Source organism: Gekko japonicus, unplaced genomic scaffold (genome assembly GCF_001447785.1).
Source record: "Gekko japonicus isolate JY-2015 unplaced genomic scaffold, Gekko_japonicus_V1.1 scaffold37, whole genome shotgun sequence".
NCBI classification, from domain to species: domain Eukaryota; kingdom Metazoa; phylum Chordata; class Lepidosauria; order Squamata; family Gekkonidae; genus Gekko; species Gekko japonicus.
The window spans coordinates 1,235,140-1,257,809 of record NW_015171503.1 but is presented as its reverse complement, the minus strand read 5'-3'; the positions used below and the strand labels follow the sequence as shown (position 1 = coordinate 1,257,809).

Below are 22,670 nucleotides of genomic sequence, written 5' to 3'. Positions count from 1 at the left end.
CAGAGCAAGAAGCAGCCAGATAAGTTGCAGAGTGCCCCTGTAACGATTTCATGTTTATTTGTGTGTTGATGCAGACAGTGGAAGTTAGTTAAGCAGTTTTGTCCTGAGGTCTCTGTGAGAGAAGTTTTCCTGTGTGGAATATAAAAGTAAAAGTCTCCGTGTTAAGCAGACGGTTAAGTTCTGTGTAAGAGAGGAGAGACCCATCCCTGTGTAGGACGAGTTAGTTCATTATAAAGAGTGTTACAACGTTATATGCCTAAATCCCTGAGAGAGAACTGAAAGTGCTGAGCCATGACAGTGTGAGAGAGAAAGGAGTTTATATCTGTAAAGTGAATCTACAGTTCATAAAAAGAGTCAAAGTTACAAAGAGTGTGATACAGTTGACCTAAGTACTTACAAATACCTATTTCCAAAACAGTTACAGTTTAAACAACTTCTTACTCTGTTCTTCAAATAAATCCTTTTTCTTTAAGTTTATCCCAGAAGCCTGATCCATTATTCCTCAGGAAACACATAGTTCCTCGAAAGCCAAGACCCTGGGTCACAATACCAAAACCAGAAGAAGAAAGTATAAAGGTTTGGAAAGCCTAAAATTTCCTGGTGGCAGCCAGATTACCCAGTAGAACAAAATATAAAGAAGGGTTTAAAGTAAAACCAGACCTCCCCAGAGAAGAGGTCGTCACAGCCCCCCGTTCCAAAACAGTCTAGTGGCAGCTTGAAGACCAAATTTTATTCAGGTACAAGCTCTCCCTCCTCTGCAAGGACAGATCTGCAGGTTCCCCCCCCCAAAAGCTAGCAATCCAAAACAGTCCAGTGGAGCCTGAGCAATGGGTGTTGCCTTCTGACACACTTCCGGTGATGTCAGGGGGTGTGGCATATGCAAATAAGTTATGCTAATGACTTATGCTAATGAGCTCCTGCACCTCTTTTTCTACGAAATGACCCCTGCCTCTAAGTATACAGGAATTTCATAGGCTAGGTTAGAATATTTCTCCCTAATTCTAATTTTTATTTGCAGGGAAGACTGATATGGGGAATTTCCCCACAGCCCATTCCTTTATCTAAAGCCCATTCCTTTATCTAAAGCCCAGACTTAAATGGACTGTTCATCCATGCTGTTTCATAAACCAAGGAGAGGTTGAAGCTGTAATTTAAAATGTCCAAAAGCACCCAAAACTGTGTCTTGATATCAGGCCTGTAGCTACTGTGGAGCTTTGGAGGCTCTGCCCCTTTTCGTAAAGGCACAGCCCCACAAGAATGTCTCCTATAAATGCTTTTTTCAATCATTTTAAAAAAATTTAAAGGCATGTGCTCCTTTAAGCAAAGTAGGGTGCTGTAGTTTACTAATTCCAGCACTGAGCAAGAGAGTTGGAGTAGGTGACCTCTAGGATACCTTCTAACTCTGCGTCAAGAAACTGGTCTCCTTTAAGAGAATTTTTCTGCCCAAGTGTTAGCATTCTTGACTATAGAAGTCATCATCCCCACCCCAGCTTTTTATCAGAGTTGTTGCTTAGGCTGGCAGAAGTGATTAACTTGCAGCAGCTGAGAACTGTCATCTAAAGTGGTTGACAGCTTGCAAGCTAGAGATCTATCCTGGTAACAGCTTTCTATTGGCTAAATGATTTATTTTATTTTACTTATTTATTTATTTTTGGATTTATATCCTGCCCTCCCCGCAAAATAGCTCAGGGTGGCTCACAGTTATTGGCACCATATGCCGTCATGATAATACACATAAAAACAGTTAAAACATCACACAATAACAAATAACAAAGTGCTCATTATGATGGTCGTTCTTATGAAAGTTTTAAAGGCGTACGATCAGACATAATACTAAACTCTCCATTCAGCAGTATTCTGGCTTCCCACGGTAGTGTGGCTCAATCTCGATCTCAATGCAGGGCCAGCCCCTTGCCATAGGTGTTAATATTAGTGGTTGTTGATGGTAGTGGTGGCGGCTCCAAATTGAAAGCCTGGTGGAAGAGCTTAAATGGTTAAGAACACATATGTATAACAGACAGTTAGAGAAGATTTAGAGAGAGAAGAGACTGCCTTCAATCTCTACCCTGCCTATGCTTCCAGAGACTCTGCTCATCAGGAACGCCAGCGGAGGTTCCAGAGCGATGTGCCTGATAGGAAAAGTAGTGAGTAGAATAGCCAGCTAAGTTTTTTGTTTCAGTTCATATTCCTTGCTGAACTTTCCCCTATGTGTCCTTTGTTTTTGTAAATAAAGTTTTATTTTTTTTATACAAATTGGAGTGAGTTTACTGGCCAAACCCAGATAAGCATTTCCAGTGCCATGCCTACCATCTACCAGAAAATTTATTCTCCCTCCCCCCCTCCCTCTTCTCAGCCCCCTATTGTTATACTCTGCAGCTAAGATTTGCAGAAGCCTCTGTGTTTTGATATTAAAAGGTTTTATTCCACAGTAGCTGAGTCATAATCCTCAGAATTCTGGCTTTTCTTTCTGCACTGAGAACTTCAGCCCCACCAGGAAAAAAAATTGCCCCACAAGCCACAAAATCCTGGCTAAGGGCCTGCTTGATTTGATTACCTATCTGGAAACGAAAAGCAGTCTCTTGTATCTACCTTCACTGTTGCGTCTTGATTTGACAAAAGCCAGCGGGGAAATGAAAGGGCAGGTCAGGGCGTCGGGGATGATCGTATTGATTTCCCTTCTTGCTAGGCACGAGCAGCGGCTGCCGCAAAGCCTCCGAAGCAGCGGACGGCGCTGTAAGCGGACCTTGGCCCGCCGCTTATTACGGATGGCTGACGGGAAGGGGCTGGGCTGGGACGGGCCTAAGTGAGACTTTTCCACTCCCTCTTTCCAGTCGCGCCTCGGAGGTTGGCGCGGGCGCTCGAGTCGGCTGCTGCTTGTGAGAGGAAGCCTTTCTTTGGCCACCTTCGTTGCTATGGCGACTCCGGCCCCCGCCGGCGAAGAAGATGCTTTCAGCCGCTACCGCTCCCCCCTCGTCTCGCGCTACGCCAGCCCCGACATGGCTTTTAACTTCAGCGAGAGGAAGAAGTTCGGCACCTGGCGGCGGCTCTGGCTTTACCTGGCTCAGGCAGAAAAGGTGTGTGTCGTGTGTGTGTGAGTGAGTGAGAGAGAAGGCTGTCAGAGGCGGACTGGAGGGGCCAAAAAGGCCACGCATACAGGGAAGGACTACCGGACAGGGTGAAATCCTGGTGTGCTCCTGCAGCCCTGTAGAGCCATCTGTCTCAGATCCTCGCGAGCAGGAGCACAGGCACATGTCCGGCCTCAGCTGATGGAGGGCTGCAGAGCAAAGAAGCTGGAGGGAGAGGGAGCGTGCTTCTTCCCACTAGTTGCATCGTGCTCTGGTAGGCTGGCCCAAGAACCTTCTATGCCTATGCAGCTGGTGTGGTGTAGCACTGGGCTCTTCCCTCTAAGCTGAGTTAGTGTGAGCTAGCTCCCAGTTTTGTAGTCTCAGGCTCACACCTCAGGAAGGATGGCTCCAGAGCTAACTAATTGATGCAGCAGCCAAATCGCTCGCTCACAACTTTAATGCCAGTAGCTCACAAAGCAGAATTTTTGGCTCACAAGACTCCACAGCTTAGAGGGAACATTGCTGCCATGTGCAACCTAGCACAGGGCAAAGCTAGGGGCTCCCATGCCAATGGGCCTTGCCAGCCAGGCATCACCTTCCTCCTCTTCAGTGACCATACCACACCCAGGTACAGGGCAGCACTATGCTGATGCTTCTCCATGTGTGCCCCCCCCTCCGTGGGGGGGAAGGACAGGAGGTCCTGTGGGGTAGCAACCCACTGGGATTTCATTTAGGAAAGTAAATGGCTAATTAATCTTTGCAGGCTTTTATTAGCTGCCCTGTGCCAGCTCCTAATCACCATGGTAGAGGCTGCACGTTTTGCCGTCTTAGGAGATGTTAACCAGTATGGTTCTCTAGTGTTGCAGCCCTCCACTGTCTTACCTGGAACTGAATCCAGCTGATATCAGGGGGATTTATTTCTGCCTAAATAGATATAAGTATACTAGTTATTCAGTGGAGGGCATGTTGGTAGGGTGCAGCTGTTAAAATTTCCTATTCTAAGCAACTCATTCAAATGACAGGAAGCCTGTCCTCTGGTCATCCTAGTACGACATTAAGAACATAAGAAAAGCAATGTTTGATCAGTTCAGTTCCATGTCATCCACACCAGCCTGTTTCTGTAGTGGCCAACCTGATGCTTCTGAGAAGTTCCCAAACAGCAGCCCCCCCCCCCCCCCTTTATTCATAACAATGGTGGACCTTCAAGAAGTTGCAAGGGACATCTTATCCACTCCCTGCTATTTTCTTTCTCCTTTCCCTTAAAGTTCCTATGGCCTCTCGTCTTTCCTGCTCCCTTCTCTCCTTCCCAACCACCACCCAACCTATCTTTATCTGTTTCCCCATCTTTGTCTTTTCCTTCTTGCCTCCCTGTTGCAGCCTCTACCCATGAAAATGATGGCCCAATTGTATGGTGCCAGCAGCCAGGCCCAGTTGCACAGTGGGGTCATGTCAGCATCCACCTCAAAAAGTGCTGTTAAGTCATGTCTGGGAGGACATAATGGAGCTTCTCGGTTTGCTTCTCACAATTAGAAAAGACACCCTTGGACATTTATCTGCTGTTTGGACATATTTATTGCTTTATAGCTGTTGACCTTATAACCTTAGCTTGTTATTTTGGACTTTGCATATCTTAAATATCATCATGTTGATATGATCATGTTAATTTCCCTGTCGATAAGTCTGAACCTTACACACCATTCCAATGTATTTAAAAAAGTGTGCCTGGCACACGAAAGCTCATACCTTGAATAAACCTTTGTTGGTCTTAAAGGTGCCCCACTGGACTCTAATTTTTTACTACTGCTTCAGACCAACACGGCTGCCCACCTGGATCTATCGTCATTTCAGAGGGTCGCTGTGTTGGTCTGCAGTAGAACAGCTAGGTTTGAATCCAGTCACACTTTAGAGATCCGCAAGATTTTTGGGGTATAAGCTTTTGACAGTCAAAGCTCCCTTTGACAAAGGAAACTTTGACTCTTAAAAGCTTATACCCCAAAAATCTTGTAGGTCTCTAAGATGCTACTGGACTCAGATCTTTATTATATGCATTATGCTGGTGTTTATCATATCTCTCCTTATATATAATTGAGTAGTGGGGTGGCACTTTCTAAACATTCCACACGGTGGTCCTAAATCAGTTGGCTCCATGATGTGTCACTCAGAAGCTGTCCCTATCCACTGGATGGGTTGCCTGAGTCCCGCCCACAGAAGCAGTGCCTGCCAAAACTTTCCTCAGAAGATGGTTGCTTCACTCTGATGAACACAGCTTCTGCTCTTCTTCCCCGCCCACTCCCCCTTCAGCCACTGTTCCCTGTCAGAATTACTGGCAAATGGCTGTGTCTCCCAACAAAGACCCTTCTCCTGCTTGGCTCCTATGTGGGACTAACTTTTCCCGCTGTGGCTAGGCAACCAAACTTGGTTCTGTCAGACTTTTGTGAGGAACTCACTGAGGCCCGTTCTGACTAGGGTTGCCAGCTCCAGGTTGGGAAATTCCTGGATATTCTCACTGGGTGATTTTGGACCAGTCACAGGCTTTTAACCTAACCTACCACACAGGGTTGTTGTGCAAATCAAAAGGGGGAGAGGAGAATGATGTAAACTGCTTTGGTCCCCATTGCAGAGAAAGACTACTTTTCCTCTTGGGGAACCATTGTTGCCAATCTCCAGGTGAGGGCTGGAGATCACTCAGAATTACAACTGCTCTTCAGGTAGCAGAGATCATTTCCTCTGGAGAAAATGGCACAGAAAGAATTTGTTTCATTGGAGTGGGAAGAATGTTTTGAGTATTAATTCACAGATTAGAATTGTTGACTTGTAAATGAATGTTATTTACATAGCATACCGTGAAAAAACTTATGTGAAACGAGAGTATATGCAATTTCCGTAGTGTGTATGCGTACATCTTTATTACTTGTTGAAGAAACACTGCTCATTGCAAAACAGTAGTCTAGATATATTTTCATATATTTATATATATACGGTTGTTTTCATTGTTTTAATCTCCAGGTGAGGGCTGGAGATCACTCAGAATTACGACTGCTCTTCAGGTACCAGAGATCAGTTCCTCTGGAGAAAATGGTGGACTCTGTGTCATTATACTCTGCTGAGTTCGCCACAACAAATTGACACTGAGTGCCCAAGGTCGGGGCACTCTCCCAGAGCCTCTTTCTAGAGCTCATTGTATTTATTTCCACAAGGAGCCTTTTTCCTAGTTGTTTTATAATTCCGTAATCTGTCTTGAGTCTTACATGAGAGGCCGATGATAAATGAAAGTAAATAAATACTTATAGAGGTTTTTAAAGATGTTTTCAGATGTCCTCCCACAAGACAGATGTGTCATAACGTATCTAAAGCAGAAAAAGATATAGGAAAATGTATTTCAGAGCACACAGTTTAGGGTATCTTGGTATGGATGTGTTAATCCTGAAGGCAGTAATTTGTGAGTTGATTGTCACATACTTCCAGCAGTTCACTTCCCTGCCTGTTTTCTAACAGAACTGTCATCAGGTCACCAGAAAGGCTGGTATGTAGGAATTTGTTATCGTCACACTTTGTAGTATCTGTCATCAAAGGAAATGAGGGAATCTCAAAGCTCTGAATGTGTAATTTGCAACACTTTTTTGTACTGCTGCATGTCAGATAGAGCAATCCTAACCAAGTTTACTTAGATGTAAGTCTCACTTTATTCAGTGGCTCTTACTCTTTAGGAAGTGTGTTCAGGATTGCATCTTCAGTTACACAAGAAGATTTTTGGTTGTAGCTTATGTCTTGCATGCCCCATTGCTTCATCAGCTCAGAGAAGGCTGACCTTTGCTATCTAGTGTGGCATTTCCCCCCCCCCCCCGCAGTATGTGTTCTAACTCACAAAAGGATTTCATAAGCCAAAAACAAACAAAATGAGGTTTTTATCTTCTGACAAAATGTTCAAACACTTTTGAACCCATAGTGGGATCAGCCACTTTCCCAGAAATCTTTATGGAGTTTGTATATTTCTCTTGACTCTAAAATTATCCTATGTGGCCTAGTCAAGCCCAGGGTTATTTCAGTGAATAGGAAAGACTTGGGATAGTCCTGTGATCTAGACTATTAACTCATAACCAAAATAGCCCTGCAGGTTGTCTGGCTATCTAGTCAAATTTCTAGAATATGCCAAGACTCCGAATGTATTGTCTAAAATACTGTGCCATTTCTGTAATAAGGCCATCAACCCTGTTTTAGTGACTGAAGCAATGTTGTATGCTGCTGAGTGATGACATGGGTATATATTTAACATCTTGCAGTCAGAATGAAATGCTGGAAATCTGAGATACCCAAGAGATAAAATGTTGTGCCATATACAGTTTAGGGCTGAAAATCCCAAATTGTGCCTTGGCTGAATTACTTCATTCTAAGTTTACTGGAGTAATTCTGCATAGGCTTGCAGAGAAAGTCACATAAGAATGTGTCAGCTATCTGCCCTATCTGTTGAACTGTTTCCAGAAAAGCACAGCACAAGCAGTTGTAATATATCTTGAGTCCTCTAGTGCGAGGCAGGAGTCTGTTATTTTTATCTGAATGTTCACGTTCCTCAAGAGTTACAACTCCATGATCTTGATCTTCAGCTGACATTGGAGAGATGGACACACTGTGCACCTGTTTGCTTTGTCAGGGCACTGTCAGAGTGCTTGTTATCACCAATACTTTCCCCTCTTCACTCTGTCATGGGAGATTATATTTCTGGATAGGGTTGGGATAGAATACAGGGGAAAGTAAAGAACATCTCTGTGTTGTTTACCTTGGTTTTTATATCAGCCACATTCACATTTTTTATTTAAATCACTTTTGGTTGCATACAACTGGGATACTCCCGTGGGCTTTGGCTGAGTGGCAGAGCATCTGCTTTGCATGCAGAAGTTCCCAAATTCAAACTGTCATTTTCAGGGTGTTTTTTTAAAACAGTAAGTGATGTGATGTGCCCCTAGAGAGCTGCTACAAATCAGAATAGACAATACTGAGTGTGACAGACCTGAAGGTCTGATTTTGTATAAAGCACTTATACAAAAAAGAAGCCAAGTCCAACCCCCAGGTTCTGTAGTGTAGTTTAGGCTACTATATATGAACATTGTATAAGGGACAATATATGTTTTATTAATCTTGGAGAAACTTCAACAGGAGTGAAGAAATTGCTGTGCAGGATTTGATTAACCATAGTAATTCCTATATTTCAAAGAGCATCAAGGAATTGCTTCCTTCAGGACTTTGGAGAAATCCTTTCACCTGTAAGTTAGGGCTTCATAGAACACATTCCACAGCTAGGTGATGGTTTGTGTCTGAGAACTCTAGCTTTCGTCTTTCTCTCTCTCTCCTCTTCTCTTGCCATGTTTTCCTTTTCAGTGCTGTTTGAGGGAGACAGAGCAGTAACTGAAGTATGAATGTACTAGCGAAATACTGGATTGGATCCAGAGAAGGTCTGTGTCAGCTATCCCTGCATTTATGCCTTAAAAGATTGGTTTCCAAAAGATGCTTTTGATGAGAGCCAATCTGAAAAGCTGGATTTGATACTTTGAAAGTTTCATGAAGCACTAAACCCATTTGAAGAGGATCCCAGATGAGTTATATGTTTGTAAATACTGTGGCGCTTGTGATTTCATTGGTGTTGGCTTCTGGGAATTGAGATTGTGTATTGGGTAACTTTAGAAATTGTTCTTTCTTATAGTCACTGGGCCTACCCATCACAGATGAGCAAATACAGGAAATGGAAGCAAATCTGGACAACATAGACTTCAAGATGGCTGCGGAGGAGGAGAAGCGGCTTCGTCATGATGTAATGGCCCATGTACACACATTTGCACACTGTTGTCCAAAGGCTGCGGGAATAATCCATCTTGGAGCAACTTCCTGCTATGTGGGAGATAATACGGTAAAGCAGGAATTACTCTTTGTGCAGCTGGTTTTAATCCTTCAAACTCTGAAGGATTACTTAAGAAATCTGATGGCATATAAGATACACACAACATTATTTGAACATTTCCAACTTAGATTTAGTCTTCAGCATTTTTAACCAGTATTACATGTTGTTCTGTCCCAATAACTTGGGGGGAAACTTCTCAAATATTACAAGTTATCAAGATGGCTCTAGCTAGCTATGATATCACTGTCCTTTTATTGCTGAGTTTGCAAGCTAACCGAGAATTTAAGCACTTTTCAACTATCCATGAACTTTGTTTGCTTAAAGCTACTTTCCTCAGACAGTTGATTGAAGCAGTTACAGAAAAGATAGATTAATTCCTTTTTAATAGCGGTTAAGTGTTGAGATCAGCCTTCTTATCTTGCTGTATCGGATGTAATTCATATGCACTTGTGGATTGGCTTATTTGCACTTGTGTCGATTATCTGATATTTAGTTATGAAACCATCACTTATCTAGACTATTACCATCAATGAGCCCAGCCCTCAGCCTTAACATCTGGCCTATACCATCGCGTGACTCAAGAAGACCACTGAGCTGGACTGTCTGCTTGCAAACATAAGAACAACATAAGAACATAAGAGACGCCAATGTTGGATCAGGCCAAAGACCCATACAGTCCAACACACTGTCACACAGTGGCCAAAAATACCAGGTGCCATCAGGAGGTCCACCAGTGGGGCCAGGACATTAGAAGCCCTCCCACTGTTGACCCCTCCCCAAGCTCCAAGAAGACAGAGCATCACTTGCCCCAGAGCCCCTATCTATACCTTGTGGCTAATAGCCACTGATGGACCTCTGCTCCATATGCTTATCTAATTCCCTTTTGAAGCCATCCATGCTTGTAGCCGCCACCACTTCCTGTGGCAGTGAATTCCATGTGTTAAACATTCTTAGTACGCCACCTCAAGCAACTAATGAAGGATTACTAGCACCTTATGATTTTATGATTCATTTGTATTTGCATTGTTTTAAATGATTTTATGTGGCTTTATTGGTATTTTGTACCAACTGTGTAAGCCGCCCTGAGCCTGCTCGTGGGGAGGGCGGGGTACAAATTGAATAAATAAATAAATAGATAATAATCACATGATTATGATAGAACAGATTTAGAGAAAAATAAGATTGATGATTTTTTCTATAAATATGCACCATGGTGACAAGCAAATCAGATTCCTTGGATGGAAGTCTCAGAAAATGACTAGGTGAGATTTCCAAGCATGTAATTTGGGCTTTTTGATAATTTCTAAAAGCAGTGAGACAAAAGCTGAAACCTGATTTCCTTTTTAAACTATCACTTGCTATAAAATAATTAAGCAATGCTAGGAACTTTGATTATTTTAGCATTCATCTTGACAGTAATTATAGGGTTAATCTTTACTTTCTTGTATTATTTTCTGTCTCATTTAATAAAGAGAACAATTTCTTATCTCAATAAAAGATACAAGTTTGTACAAGTTTGTACAAGTTTTCTGTCTGGTTTGCTGGTTAACTGCTCAAAGAATCGTCCTTTAATAGATAAATCCTGGAGAACTCTGCTGCTAAATAGTTTACAGAGACAAAGCCTTTGGAAGGTGTTTAATTCAGGGTCTCTAATTGGATGTGGGAGGGAAACTGTCATTACATGTCCATTTTCCAAGAAGCATTATTTCCATAAAATCTCATGGTTGCAGGTGCAGACTATTGTTATCGTGGGTTTGATTAAAAATGCAAACTTATATTTCTTCCATTCTCAAACAATTGCACTTAAGTCCTGCATGTATTATCTGACTTGCCAGAAGTTAATTATGGTAATAGGAGCCAGATGAAGAAAGAGAGCTGCCTAACATGTTGGCTATGTTAGTTGAAATGAACGCTTTTTACATGTACAGAACATACAGTTCCAGTTGTATGGAATATCTGCCCATGTTCATAATGATAAAAACCCTTTAGAAGTCATTAGGAGGTAGGGATGTGATGAAGATAAGATCCTCTTTTGTTTGATCTAGAACCTAAGAAGTCAAATATGCCGCTTCTCTGTAGTCCGGTGTGATTTAAACAAAAAGTTAAATATTTAGAGCCCTGCTTAGTATGTAGTTTTCCTGGAAGACCGTTTCAAGCAGTGAGTGAGGCATGGGAGACCAAATTCCCAGTCTTCAAACTGTCTCCTGTTGCCACTTCCTCTACACAACTTTTGCTCCTTGGTTGGCAACTGGAGCATCTCTTAGAGATCGGAGTTTGGTTTAGAGGCCTACAATTGCTAACCCCTATGTTACAGTCTAAATGTTTATCTTTGACAGAAAGCATGTAGCTGTTTCTCTACAATCAACACCTGACAGATTTAATGCTATTAAACCAGTTGAGCCATTAAGAAGAAGAATGCCCCTCTCTCCACTCTTCTGTTCTAATGTACTTACATTCAGTCTTCTGGATTCTCATCATGTTTTGACAGACCCTAGTATTATAGGTCTCTAGGAAGTTTGGTATTTTGTTCTCTGTTCTAAAGGTTTTTATATTATTATAATTTTTTGGTTGGTCAGGACATGATAAATTTCAGCTACAATTCTAAACCAGCCTTTAATACAGGAAGGAATTTTAGCTATATTTGATTATTTGATAGAAGCTGCCATCTCTGCCGAAACTGTGAATAAAATTGTGACTGCTGAATAAAGTTGCTCCTGAATGTTTTGTGTCTTTTTTCATTTAGGACTTAATTGTTCTTCGTGATGGACTGGATTTGCTACTTCCCAAGGTGAGACATACAGTTTGATTGAGAGCAAGTACATTGTTTCTGGAGAAATTTAAAAACCTATAATGTGTGTGGTAATATTACACACATATTATGACTATGTGAGAGACATTCTGTTCAAATAATAGTTTCTTTTGTTTGCTACCAAACTTGTAACCTTCTATATTCATATTTTATTTTTCCCTGCCTTTAAGAAGGCAAGAAAATAAGATACCATGTGGCTAAGGTAGCATAGGGTTGGAGCAGTGTGCAGTTCTCTCTTTCTTGTACTGGCTATATTTTCCTTGCATGAAAAAAAGGCATTTATGCTACTTTTCATAAATATGCCAAGTAGTACAATTTTGTATGCTAACTAAGTTGTAAATTATGTGTATTATGTTGATAAAGCAATACATAAGTTTAGGTTTGATTAGAAAGTACTTATTGCTAGTGTTCCAATTTCTCTCCCCAAAATTTGTTTTTTCCCTGAAAAAAATCAGTTTGTAATTTCTGGAAATTTTACATCTGTAGTGGGGAGGACACTGTGCAGGGCTTCTGTTCACATATAACTTTGGGTTTTTGAGAGAGAGATGAAATTGTTCTACTGGTTTTAGAAATGACTTATGTTAAAATATCATCAGCATATGTCCACACATTCCTGCTTGGACATTTTCCAGTGTTGTCGAAGGCCGTGTTCCTCTCTCTTGCAGACTCTTCTCATCTACAGAAAGATCATTCTTAGGGTTGTGGGATTCACACTGTGGGTCTGTGGGCTAAAGTGAGAAAGGACAAGGGGATGAAATCGACCTCTTTCCTCAGTGGAACTGTACTTGCAGCAGAGGAAGTAGGAGCAATTTCACCCCCTTGTCCTTCCTCACTCCAGCCCCACCAACCTGTTCTTCTGAGTAAGTCCTGCAACCTTAGGAGTCATCTTTTCAGGGTTAAGAAAGGGCTGTGGGAATGGAGAGAAATGTGGGGAAACTCTGTGTTCCATGCATGGAATGGTAGGATACTGCCCATTGTTTCCTCTGTCTCTTTGAATCATGCTTGAACATTTTCTAGCTGAACTGTATAAATCAATCCAAGACTAGCCACTTTTCTCCATTATGTGGCTTTCCTTTTTCTTATATGCTCTTCTTGTTTTCTCCAATCTCTTCCCTTTCTTGTAGCTTGCTAGGGTGATCAGCCGTCTGGCAGACTTTGCTGAGAAATATGCCAACTTGCCAACCTTGGGCTTCACTCACTACCAGTAAGTTATTCATAGATTTATTCATACGGTGTTGGTATAGCTGCTATTTCTACCTCTTTTCTTCCCCCCCCCCAAGTGTCTAATCAACATGTTCTGTGCATGACTAAGCTGATCAGTTTAGTTAGAGTAAGACAGGAACAGGTGACTATTTCTTAACTATACAGACCACAGTTGTCAATGCCTGATTTTGTCTTGATTCTGATAGTGTGCTGAGCTGGGTGGTCTCAACTTGAACTCTATAACATTTACAAAAGCTAAGGGCAATGGCCATCAGAATACTATTGCAGGCCTACGCAACACACGCAAATTGAGTCATCAGTTTGCTGTTTCTTAATCAGCAAATATTCAAGCCCTTCCTCTTCCCCAACCTCCTTTCAGGTTTGCAAACATTAATTTGGCTTAATGCATTGAGCTCTGATTGCAGGAGTTATCAAAGCAAAAAAATGACTGTCCTGGTAGTATCTGCTAGCAAATAAGCTGTAGTTAAGGAAATCTCCGTCAATTCAAAAGCCAAAAGAGAAAATTGTCTTCAAATTGTGCTGCTGGCAACAAAGTAGATGTGACAGATCTTCAGTCTCCCCATATCCAGTTTGTAACTAGTTCGTACGTAACCTTGTCCTAGCACCCTAAAAGGTGCACCCTTAAATCCAAGAGGGTTGTATGCTTTTCTAGGAAGAGTCTATAACATTTTCCATAGATACCTTCCCAATATATGAGTGGCTTTGAAACAAATTACTGAAACCAGGGGAAAGATCAATTGAAATTAACAACTGACAGGTTGTTTTGCAACTCAATATCCCGATTCTTGATTTTTAGTATGGCACTGAGAATCCTCTTTAAGTAAGATGTATTTCAGAGAGCAGTGTTTGTTATTAGATCTATAGGTTTTTTGAATCATGAATTCTTGAAATATCGTTTTTTCTGTGTTCAAGCAGAATTCATATTGTATAAATAAAGTGTAGGTGTTTAAGCTTCAAAATGTGTTTTAATATAATAAGGTATCCTCCATTAGCATGTCATTGAGAAACTTCTTTCACTATGTGCAAGATTCTTCCACTTTGCCCCTGAATAAATAAAACTTGAGATAAGCAGGGGTTACATTTATATTTCTGTAATCCCTTTGGAAGGAGGATAGTTTATTCTAGAAGAGAGAAAATCTAGCATACTTTATTTAGACCACTTAACATGTGTATGTTTTTCCTCTGTATTTTATGTTCATCTAGGAAACCACCATATTTTACATGGCAAACATGACTACTATATGTGCTCTAGTATTATTTCCTGTAGTAGTTATTTGAATTGCTCATAAATGCATATGGAGCTCAGTGTAAACCCCTGTGCACTCTATTCCAATCCAGTTTCCCTGATGCTTTTAGATGTCATCCACATCTTATACTTTTGGCAGAAAAACACTGAAATAGCACCCAAGTACCTAAAGCAGTCTTAAACTTGTTGCCTAAAACATGGACCTGTAGTCAGCCAAGGAGAGCAAAGTGTGACAAGAAAGGCATTGCCGTTTCTATTTCTGGAATATATTTAACTAGGAAAAAGGCCCGTTGTGGAAATAAATACAACGGCCTCTAGAAAGAGGCTCTGGGCAGGTGCCCCAGCCTTGGACACTCAGTTTCAATTTGCTGTGGGGACCTCAGCAGGGTATAATGACACGAAGTCCACCATTTTCTCCAGAGGAACTGATCTCTGCTACCTAAAGAACAGTTGTAATTTTGAGTGATCGCCAGTCCTCACCTGGAGATTGGCAATGATGGTTCCCCAGAAGGGAATAGTTGGTTTGGAGGGTGGAGTCTATGGCTTTGTACCTGTCCGAGGTCCCACGCCTCCTGAAACCTCACCCTCTCCAGGCTCCATCCCTCACATCTCCAGGAATTTCCCACCCGGAGTTGGCAACCCTATCTCCTTCCCAGCCAATCATCAACCTACCTTTATTTCCCCCTCACTCTTCAGCTTTCCACCCCCCACACACCTGCAGCCTCTCCCGTGCTCTGAAGCCCTGACTGCTACGTCACATTGGCTGTCATATGGGGGCCACCTCAGCAGCATCTAAGGATACAGAGCCCACCATTTTCTCCAGGGGAACTGTTCTCTGCCGTCTGGAAAGCAGTTGTAATTCTGAGTGATCTCCAGCCCTCACCTGGAGATTGGACACATTTTACCTCAGAAGAGCAAACTGTTTAGAATGTTAGAGGCAAAAGCCAATCAAGTCGCATATGCAACTGACCTCTGTGTTCCGAGGCAAAGGCCAATGAGGCTGCCTATGCAAATAACCTCTGTGTTCTGACTGGCTATGGGGGGGAGAGGAACAGCAAAATGTTTAGAATGTTGGAGGCAGGACTCAGGCAAAGCAGCCAGTGGATAGGGAGGCCCTCTGAATGACAGATCAGAGAGCGAACTGATTTTGGAGCGTGTGGAATGTTCTAGAGAAGTGCCATCACCATTCGGCTTTTATTTATAAGGGAGATGGCTGTTATGGCACTTGAAATTTTGATGTGTTAGTCTGCAGCAGAAGGCCCAAATTAACAGATGATTGCAAAACAGCATCAAAATATTCCACTGGGGCATAAAAATATTTTTTTTAAGAGCTGTATATGTACACCTGGACATGGCAATTTTACTCTGCAGTACCAGTTCTGAGAACTGAACCAGAAGATTCTGTGTATGCGATATTAATTCTTAGATGAAAGGATTATTTCTTAAAGGATGCTTGCACAAGTATTTTCTTGTCCTCTGGGCTTTGCACTAGGGAGGCTGTTAGGGCTGGAGAAATGGATTTATAAAAGTGAACAGGTCACTATGTCAAATAAGATGGTGGTGCTGGAAAGAGCCATCAAGACTTATGGCAACCCGAAAGGATTTTCAAGGAGGGATACATTCAGAGGTGGTTTGCCATTGCCCGCCTCTACGTCATGACCCTGGACTTTCTTGGTTGTCTCCCATCCAAATACTAACCAGGGCTAACCCTGCTTAGCTTCTGAGATCTGATGAGATCGGGTTAGCCTGGCCATAAGATGGTACTACTTCATAAATAATTTCTAAGATGATAGGACGTTAAATTACTCCACTGAAGGTTAGAATCTGGTTATAGACTAAAACAAAAATACTCGCCGGGGGGGGGGAGTATTCCCCAACACTCCCGGCCTGTAGAAGCAGGAGGACCTCTGCAGGAAGAGGAAGCAGCAGCAGGTGAGCCCCGCAGGTGGACCCATGAGGCCCACCAAGCCTTCTCCCTCCTCCCCAGCACCAGTGGTGGTGAGGCCTGAGTAGCTCACAGCCACCGGCCCGCCAAGCCTCCCCCCCCCCAGCGGTGGCAGCAAGACAGTTGCCAGGGTGTTCTCTGCGCATGAACAGGGAACACTCTTTTACTTTTGGGGGGATTTAAGTATCCCCCGTATAGTTTTTAAACTTTTCAGATTTTTCTGCACACCTGGGGATTGCACGCAGGGGCATCTTGACTATTAGTATATAGATTTATATAGCACTACATTTTAGAGGTTTACTGCCTCTGCATATCGAGGTTGCCTTTATTCACTATAGCTGGTACCTATTGATGGACTTTTCCTCTGTGAATCCATCTAACTGCCTTTTAAAGCCATCTGTAGTCATGGCTACCAGTGACTCTACTGGCAGTGAATTCTGCAATGTAATTACTTGTTAGATGAAGAATTATTTCCTTTTGTTTTTCTTGTACAAATTGCCCATCACTTTCATTGTGTGTCCACAAGTTCTAGCATTATGGAAGCAGGAGAAAAAGCTCCCTATATCCACTTTCTCCAGCACATGCCTAATTGTATAAACCACTTACATTTTCTCCTTTAGCCTTTTTTTCTAAACTAAAAAGTTTGTATTGCCAATCACTTTTTGTGTGGAGACTCCGATGCTTCCATAGCAACAAGGGAAATCATTTTGTGGTAACATGTATGAAGAATGTGAGGGCTTGTCCTTGAATTGCATTCTGTCTGGTGCTTTTAGGCCTGCACAGTTAACCACTGTGGGTAAACGTTGTGCCCTGTGGATCCAGGATTTGTGCATGGACCTGCACAATTTAGAGCGGGCACAAGACGAGTTGAGGTTTCGGGGTGTGAAAGGCACCACCGGCACCCAAGCCAGCTTCTTGCAGCTCTTTGAAGGAGATCATGACAAAGTAAGTAAATCCCGACAAAGAAGCCCAGTTTGAACTGCAGTTCGTTTGGGGTCATGGGCCATAGTTTGTGATGAAATGAAATTTGCATGGGGTTCCATTGGGAAAACTCTGATACCTGAGAGACAGAATAGATCAGAAGGGAGTTATAGGACAAAATGGTGCTTAGATCAGCAGCATGCTGGTTGGGCTCACAGTGCTGAAGGAACCGGAAATTTGTTTGGGGTGCAGTCGTTATTCACACTGCAGTTGCTGCCTTTTGAGGTTCTTGTCTGTTTTTCCTTTGAGGTGGAGGAGCTAGACAGGCTGGTGACTGCAATGGCAGGATTTAAGCGGTATGTAAAAAAAAAGAAACCTCCAAACAAACAATACTTCTTTGCCCTAGCACAGAGTGTGCTAAAGGGGGCACTTGTGAAATGAGCTGCTCTATGACATTGTGTATGAATTGGCATTCTACTCTGCAATTAATATTTGTGCTGCTAGAGCTAACCATCAGGTTTTATTCTGAGAGAGTGGTGCTTTGCAAAATCTGCTTTGTGGTGGGCTTTGCAGGAACTCCTTCCATCGTGGTCCTGGTACTGCTTCTGAGCCTTGCTCTAGCTTCCATTTTCTTTGCTACCTCCACTGCATGCTAACCCAGACTGCATTCCCACACATGTAATTTCTGTAGAAGTTGTCAAGGCATTGGGTCAAGGAGCTAGTTGATGCAGTATGATATTTATACAGTACTTCAGTCCTCACAGCCTTGTTGAACTTCATCATATGTGTGTTTTGTTCCAGAGCTTATATTGTAACAGGGCAGACGTACAGTCGCAAAGTGGATATTGATGTCCTGTCTGTTCTGGCTAGCCTAGGAGCATCTATACATAAGGTAGGACTTCTTTGAAGCTTCATATTCAAAAGCACAGCTGAAAAAGTCTAAGGGTTGATAACCATACACACTGCTTCTCTAGATACATTCAAGCTAAGGCTAAATTTTTTCATGTAGAATTGCAAGTTTTTGCTTTTCTCATTGTTTAACTCATTTTTGTGTAGGATGCAGATATCCCCCATTTACTGAATTACAGATGGACAGAAACTGACAGTAAATTCAATGGGAAATCTTGCAAGTCAAAATCTCAAGTCACATGCTGGCCTAGCTTCTAACAGTAGTGGTCTAATTGCAGACCTCAGTGCTGCATACATTTGGTTTTCTTTGCTCGTTTAGATTTAGATATTTCTGGGTTTCTGTAAGCTGATTTGAGTCCTGTATGAGGAGAAAAAAAGTGCTATAAATACCTAAATAAATAAAATTCAGTATTAGGAGCCCCATTAATTAATTTATTATTTATTCATTCATTTGATTTATACCCCGCCCTCCCCGCAAAGCAGGCTCAGGGCGGGTTAAGAGCTTTATCATGCTTAGAATCTCCAACAAATGCCCATTTCATATACAGTAAGTAAACTTGCTTTTTGTTAGTGTCTATCTTCTCAGTTTTTTATTTATATACTGCCTCATAGCACAAAAAATAGCTCTCGAGACAGTTCACAAAAATCAGAAAATCATACAAATTTACCAAAGCAATCAAGAGAAGAGTGGCAATTTAAAATACTGAGTTAAAACACCCAGCAGCAACAAGGAATGCAAAATAAACATTTTAAAATAGCGGCAAATCTTTAAAAAGGTATTTAACTAAAAGATACAAACAGAGTTTGGTGTAGTGGTTAAGTGCGCGGACTCTAATCTGGAAGAACCGGGTTTGATTCCCCAATCCTCCACTTGCCATAGTTCTGGCACAGCTGTTCTTGAAAAAGAGCAGTTTCTGTCAGAGCTCTCTCAGTCCCACCTACCTCACAGGCAATGCTCCTTCTAAGCTGTGGAGTCTTGTGAGCAAAAATTCTACTTTGTGAGCTACAGGCATTAAAGTTGTGAGCAAGCGATTTGGTTGCTGCATAAATTAGTGTGCTCTGGAGCCATCCTTCCTGAGCTAAGACAAAAACGTGTGTGCTGGAGGCTAGAAAGCTGTGAGCTAGCTCACACTAACTCATCTTACAGGGAACACTGCTCATAGGGTGTCTATTGTGGGGAGGGAAAGGGAAAGGAGTTTGTAAGCCGCTCTGAGACTCCTTTGGGTAGTGAAGGACGGGGTATAAATCCAATCTCTTCTTCTTCTTCACAGTATACACCAAGGTAATTTTAAAAAACTCATTGCCAGCAATGCTCCCTGTAAGCTGTGGAATCTTGTGAGCAAAAATTCTACTTTGTGAGCTACTGGCATTAAAGTTGTGAGCAAGCAATTTGGTTACTGCATAAATTAGTTTGCTCTGAAGCCATCCTTCCTGAGCTAAGACAAAATGTGTGAGCCAGAGGTTAAAAACTGTGAGCTACCTCACACTAACTCAGCTTAGAGGGAACACTGATTGCCTGTAGCCTGGGAGGATAAGACCATTTTTGTGTCTGTGTCAAGTGCTGTCAAGTTGCTGGCAACCCTATGAATTAACATCCTATCATTGACAGACCTGCTCAGAACATCTTTACCTGGCATCTAAAACTTAGACCGATTTCCCACAAGCTGCTGCAGCGCTCTGACTCTTCCCTTTGCACTGATCATACGTGTCAATTTCACACTAAGTGCTGTGCAGTTGCATTTTGCCCTGCAGCTTCACCCGATTTTCCCCGCCTCTACTCAATCCTGTTTTTTGAGGATTGAGTAGAGGTGGGGAAAATCGGGTGAAGCTGTGGGGCAAATTGCAGCTGCGCAGCTCTTAGTATGAAATTGACACGTACGATCGGGGCAAAGGGAAGAGCGAGCACGCTGCAGCAGCTTGTGGGAAATCGGCCTTAAATAAGAATGCACATGCAAGTAACAGCAGGAAGAGCATTCTGCATCTCTAGTGCCATTATAGATAAGGCCCTGTTCCTAATGACCATTTATTTTGTTTCAGATAATGTTGGCACAAGCATCTCAGCATTCAGGCAGCTTTACATAGGGGGAAATAGTCCTTCAGGTCCTATACTGGTGCCCCGGGTGGGAGAATGTTCCCTCCATTCAACCGTTTAACTCTGCTTCAGGCTCACCAGTCTGAGATTATTACAGCAGCAATTGTAAATACGTGTTTTGAAAAACACTTTGTAGGAAAAAATACTAGTTGTCTCTTGTTGGCCAGTATGGTAACAGGGTGTGGTTTTGTTTAATGTACATGGCAATTGAACTGAGTCTTGGGACATGCTTTAAACCCTGTTTCAGAGACTATGTTCCAGGTACTGGAGCTGTTATGCTACAATTGTTCTTCACAGAATGGCTTCCCCTGTTCATTTTAAAGGAAGTAGCCAGTCCACACTTGCATTTCTTTGTGTGTGCATATTGACTCTTTCCACCAAAATTAATGGGAATCACTGCATGCAAGAGATCATTTGTGCTTCTAATTATTAATGGACTCTAATGTTCAATGTGTGAAGTCACTGTTCACTGATTTTCTCTAGATCTGTACTGATATTCGCCTACTGGCAAACCTTAAAGAAATAGAGGAACCTTTTGAGAAAGAACAAATTGGTATGTAACAAGTATGGAAACAGGATTTTACTCTGTTTTCATTTTTAATGACTTATTCTTCTAGCCCTTTCCTTTAGATGTTAGCCATGTTTAAGTCCATCTCTTTGACTGAAAATCTTTACAAGTGACATAAAAATTAGCAATTGTTCCTCTCTTAGATTTCATACACTTTTACATCACACATTTTTAATGTAGAAATAGAGTGCCTAGAATGACCACTAAAATGAAATGGAGCTTGTAAATGTCTTAAGCTGTTGCTACATTAGCCATTTAAAAGTTGCTGTAAGGTACATAAGTCAGTGGTTCATTTGCTAAATCATACCTTGAGCTCCCTCATGTACAGCAGGCAGACCATGGTTTAGAGCTGTGTGTCTGCTTTTGTCTCCTATGTTCTTTGTACTCACCTTCATAAGTTCACTTCTGCCTCCAAAGGATAGCGGTCTCTAGAAGTGGAGTGGCCACTGTTAATGTGATGTGTTCATTCAGATATCTCATCACACCATAGTTAGATTAAAACTCTAATTTCCAATTCTGGTTTGCTGGCCTGTCACAAACCATGGTCTGTCAGTTCAGCTGACATAGGGCACGATCACACACAAAATTAGCCGCGCCATAGGCACGAATGCTGGGTAGATTTAAAGGGCGCAATCAGACACAAACATCTGGGAAGTGCCCCGCACCCATCTGCAACCCGTTTTTCTCCGCCGTAGAAGCGGAGTAAAAAGACACTAGGGAAAGTCCGGTAGCAAATGGGTTGCTACAGGCCACGGACGGACGTTCCCCTGTCTGATTGCTCCAGCACGCTCTCATGGCATCGGGATGGTCTGATCAGGCCATCCCGACTCTGTGCCGTTGTCCCCCCCCCCCTTCTCAGTACGTGTATCATCACACATTCCATAGGGAGCCCTTAGTGCTGAGATGCGATTCATCGATTCCCCATTTAAGCGCATTGGGAACAAACGGCCAAAAAAACACCCTGACTCACCCGCGGTTGCATCTGATCACGCAGTGGCGGGCTGTGTGATCGCGCAACTGCTGGTCAAATTCCTCCGGAGGAAATAGCCTCGCTTCCCCCCCCCCCGCGTTATCTCGTGCATGTGACCGCGACCATTGTTAAGCTTCCTTAACTTGTTTTGAATTGAGCCAGTATGCCAAATACTTTGTCTCTCTTAGTTTCTGGAGAAAGACGGTCCATAAATAAAGCTAAGAGTTTTTAAGAAGTCTTACTATTACACTTAACAGAAACTGTGATTTACAAGTAGTTTAAATTAAAGATTTAAAAGGGATTGGGGGGTGGGGTTTTTTTTTGCTAAACACTACTATAACAGCAATAATCTCACCATTTTAAACATTTTTGCATGCAACTCCTATTGTCTGTTCAGGATTACAGTGTACTGGCAAGGAGTGTGTTTTCTAAAGTTATGAGCAATGTCTTGAGAAAGGTACACCATGTTAACACTCTTTATTGCCTGACTACACTCATGTGTACCCTTTCCTGTTGTACAGGTTCAAGTGCCATGGCTTACAAACGGAACCCCATGCGTTCAGAGCGCTGTTGCAGTTTAGCTCGCCACCTTATGACTCTGATCCTGGATCCCCTCCAGACAGCTTCTGTGCAGTGGTTTGAACGTACTTTGGATGATAGCGCAAACAGGTATATCCCTGACTTCTAGCCCTGGACATGGAGTTCAGAGACTCTAGTTTTATGTTTAAGTTAAGTGGAATAACTGCAAGGAACAGGTGGTGTGACATTGTACAGCAACCAAAATAATGAACATGCTTACCTGGAAGTAAGTGGGCTTGATAAGGGGGGAAGATAGGCTGACGTGATCTCAGTGTTTAGACATTCAATGGGAAGTGACTCTGACATTTTATAGAAAGCATTTTGAATTCAAGAATACTTAAAATATATTTATCAGTTAATGTTGCATAATACATTTGACACTGCAGATACCATATCTGACACATACAAGAGGCCAGCACTGAAGAGCCTAATACCTGCAGTCTATGCCCAGC

At 42.3% G+C, this 22,670-nt stretch overlaps 1 protein-coding gene across 1 annotated transcript in view; it reads left to right on the top strand.

Annotated features, from left to right (window-relative positions):
* Positions 1 to 2,797: 2,797 nt before the first annotated feature.
* ADSL (adenylosuccinate lyase) overlaps positions 2,798 to 22,670 on the top strand; it is a 29,241-nt gene continuing 9,368 nt past the window's right edge. The window contains exons 1-9 of the mRNA XM_015419186.1: positions 2,798 to 3,074; positions 8,761 to 8,964; positions 11,699 to 11,743; positions 12,889 to 12,968; positions 16,953 to 17,124; positions 17,410 to 17,456; positions 17,902 to 17,992; positions 20,585 to 20,654; positions 22,161 to 22,308. Coding sequence (XP_015274672.1) covers positions 2,913 to 3,074; positions 8,761 to 8,964; positions 11,699 to 11,743; positions 12,889 to 12,968; positions 16,953 to 17,124; positions 17,410 to 17,456; positions 17,902 to 17,992; positions 20,585 to 20,654; positions 22,161 to 22,308 — 1,019 coding nt within the window. The 5' untranslated portion in view covers positions 2,798 to 2,912. The remainder of the gene's footprint in view (positions 3,075 to 8,760; positions 8,965 to 11,698; positions 11,744 to 12,888; positions 12,969 to 16,952; positions 17,125 to 17,409; positions 17,457 to 17,901; positions 17,993 to 20,584; positions 20,655 to 22,160; positions 22,309 to 22,670) is intronic.